This window comes from Aplysia californica, unplaced genomic scaffold (genome assembly GCF_000002075.1).
Source record: "Aplysia californica isolate F4 #8 unplaced genomic scaffold, AplCal3.0 scaffold00375, whole genome shotgun sequence".
Classification (NCBI taxonomy): Eukaryota; Metazoa; Mollusca; class Gastropoda; order Aplysiida; family Aplysiidae; genus Aplysia; species Aplysia californica.
Genome location: NW_004797645.1, coordinates 419,668 through 423,029, shown reverse-complemented (window position 1 = coordinate 423,029; position 3,362 = coordinate 419,668). Strand labels below are relative to the sequence as shown.

The 3,362-nt window shown below is 39.1% G+C and overlaps 1 protein-coding gene across 1 annotated transcript in view; it reads left to right on the top strand.

Moving 5' to 3' along the window:
• Positions 1-3,362, top strand: part of LOC101864471 — a gene marked incomplete in the record, with an annotated part of 30,449 nt that overhangs the window by 9,540 nt on the left and 17,547 nt on the right. The window contains 1 exon segment of the mRNA XM_035971097.1: positions 101-183. Within this exon segment, the coding sequence (XP_035826990.1) occupies positions 101-183 (83 nt within the window).

Here is a 3,362-nt window from a genome sequence, read left to right as displayed (position 1 = left end):
AATTTTATTTTTATTATCTTTACTCACAATCTTCGATCAGTTAAACCAGTTGTCCACCTCTATATTAGTTCTTTTATTCTAACAATTGTTATATCTGCAGCCTGTCTCCTCTCACCCACCTATGTTTCCGACTCGTAGAAGTTTCTCGGACTAATGGAGGATTGAACGTTAGGGAACGGGCCTGTAGAGCGCGGGTTTGGGGGGGGGGGAGGTAGTGAAGGAGCGACTTAGGCTTTCCAAAAATCATTTCAGCTTTTATGAGCTGTATATAAAATGTTTTATTTTTTAAATTGACATAATTTAGACTATGTAGACGTCAGGCTCCGACCGTACTTGTTAAGGCCAAAGCAAACTGAGAACTGGAATCCTAGCATGAAGTCCGAGATGCTTAATGGAAATTCTTCACACTAGGGAATCGAACTTGAGTCCCTTGAGTGCAACAGCGCTACGCCAAAAACGCCGATTCAACTTTTGAATTATAGTTTGAGGAATTGATTTGTCAGAAACAACAAGATCAGGGAAATGGTGGGAACAACACCTGTCCTCCACTACATTCGAAGGCAAACAATCAGGTGGTTTGAACATCTCACATGTATGACACCTAACCAGCTTGCTAGTAAAGCTTACTACAGGAAAGTATCATGGTACAAGGCAAGAGGAAGACCAAGAAATACCTGGATCCGGGGTGTGAAGGATTACTTAAGAACATAAAATGTAAGGAGGCGTGGTGGAATCAGGCTCTCGTCAATTTTTGGGAATGTAGAGTTATTGGTATCATCTTAAAGCTTGTTCACTCGTCTTTATGTGGATGAAAAAAATATCCATTTATCTAGAATGCAAGTCGAGATATTTGCGAATAAAGGAGGTGGGGGTCACCTGTTTTCAGAGGTAAAAATAGTGAGAAAATGGCTGCCAAAGATTAGTTATTTCCTTAGCTTAAGAGTCCGTGGTAACTGAAAATTGACATTTTTCGTTCCTTTAATCAACGTTTTTCAGAAAAATCCACACAAAAATGAGTTCTTTAATGGGCATGAAAGGTGTTGAGCCAAAAAACAAAAATTGGATAAAAATTCGCAAACCTGCGGAAAAATGCAAGTTTCTTCACTTTGATTATTTTGACGAGAGTCTGATTCCACCACGCTGCCTCACAAATATCCCACCCAGCAAGGCCATCTGACTTGCTAAAGACAGGAAGCTCTTTCTCTCCTCGACGCCCTAGATGTACAAGAGGACGGATAAAGTAAAGTAAAGAATGGATTTTCCGTAATAAAGACTGAGGGTACTTTATATTTACTTTGGGGCTCTTTCTAACACGCTTTGGTTGCTGTAACAAAACGATAAAATTCTGATTTGCCAAAGTCAAGGTTGATAAGGGCATCGTGCAATACTTTAAAGTTTTCCGTTTCCCTACGGTCACCGCTTTTATCTATGCTTATTGAAATGCTTCTCAAGCATTCCAAAAGCAAACCACTCCCCTTTTCAACTGTCCCTATCCGTCAAGTCTAGAGCTTCTACTTCTTTTGTAGCGTCACTATTTCTGAACTACCTTGAAGGAAAACTCCTTATCAATCACTTTAGCGCGACTTTTTCCTTTTACATTTAGATAAAGTGTATTTGTCTTTCAGACCAGGTGCACACGATGAATTGTTATTCAAATACCTCCTCATGTTGCAGGCTACGAAATAACGAGCCACTAATTGGTATCTTAGAATTACACATTTCTGTCTGACATTTTTTGGCCGTTTTGGGTTACTAATTGACTAAGACCATGAAGTCAGAAACCAAATTATATTCTCTCTCTTTATAAAAATCGTAAGGTTATCGGGAGTCGTTATCAAGATATTCAAAGAATTGCATTCCGAAACGCTTGACATGTGTGTGATACTCAAAACATTTGTAATGTCAAATTTCTCAAAATTTGGTACTGAGCCTTTTAAAATTTCAGGTAAATAAAACAGAATTGAAAACTGTATACAAATAACAAAGTCATGATTACAATAAAAAGTACCCCCAAACAACTCGTTTACAAGCGTTGCCAGTAATTAGTGAGTGGTTGGCAGTTGCTCTATGTGGCGTAAGCTATACGTTCTTATACTATCCCTCTGAACGTCCAGGGCTTAAGCCTTCTCTCTTAATCCTGTTATACGTCTATCGTCCTTATCTCTCCTCGGTCTGTTCTCATAGCGTAATACTCTAGCAACACTTCTAATCTTCTGCACTTAAAATTAATTTCCTATTTGTGTTGCAAGCGCTGCAAAACTTACTAAAACTAAAGTGTTGTCGAATGAATAGTACGAATGCCCTCAATGAGATGAAGCTCCATATCGTCGACTATTCACGTATAGCTTTGTTACTGGAGAATCTGGATGTCCTTCACCCTTTATCTCACTGAGCCCATCCGTTGGAAACTTCCCTCCTTGAGCACACTTCAGCTGTTTACATAATCGCATTCACTGAGAATATTCTGATAACACAAAGATGACGGACAAGTTCTAGTTATTACATTGTCCTAACAAAAAAACGTATCTTGGACATTCAGCATTATAATCTTGATTTCTGTGTGTTTTGGATATAACTACGCAGATTATGATTGTCTAATGTATGTAGAAAATGGCAAACTGTAGAGACAAATGACGATAAAAGTAAAACTATTTTCTTGATGTGGAAGGGGGCAATATAAAATGTCCTAGATAATCGTGCTGTGCCGTAGTATATTACTCAACAATAGTATACTGCAGTACATAATCTATATCATATTATTCTTTACACTAGTCTGTTATACCATGCCATGCAAGACCATACCAGACCATACCATATCATACCAGACCATACCATACCAGGCCATACCGTACAATACCATACCATACCGTACAATACCATACCATACCGTACAATACCATACCAGGCCATACCATACCATACCATACCATACCATACCATACCATACCATACCATACCATACAACACCATACAATACCATACAATACCATACAATTCCATACCATACAGTACAATACCATACCATACCACACCATAGCATAGCATACCATACCAAACCGCACCATACCGAACAATAACATACCATACCTTACCGTACCATACCATACCATACAATACCATACCATACCATACCATACCGTGCGTTTCAATGCTTTCAATGCTCTATTTTTCAAATAGTTTGTGATTTTAAGGTGCAAGAAAGCTATTACCTTATGTCACAGTGCTCCCTCCCCCCTCCCCCCCCCACACACAAACAGTCCGAGTGAAGGGAACGAAGAGAGTCGTAACAACGTGCCCTCCTACACAGTGTTAGATAATATGCTCTTCTGTCTTTTTCTCTCTTTGTCTGTCTGTCTCCCCCA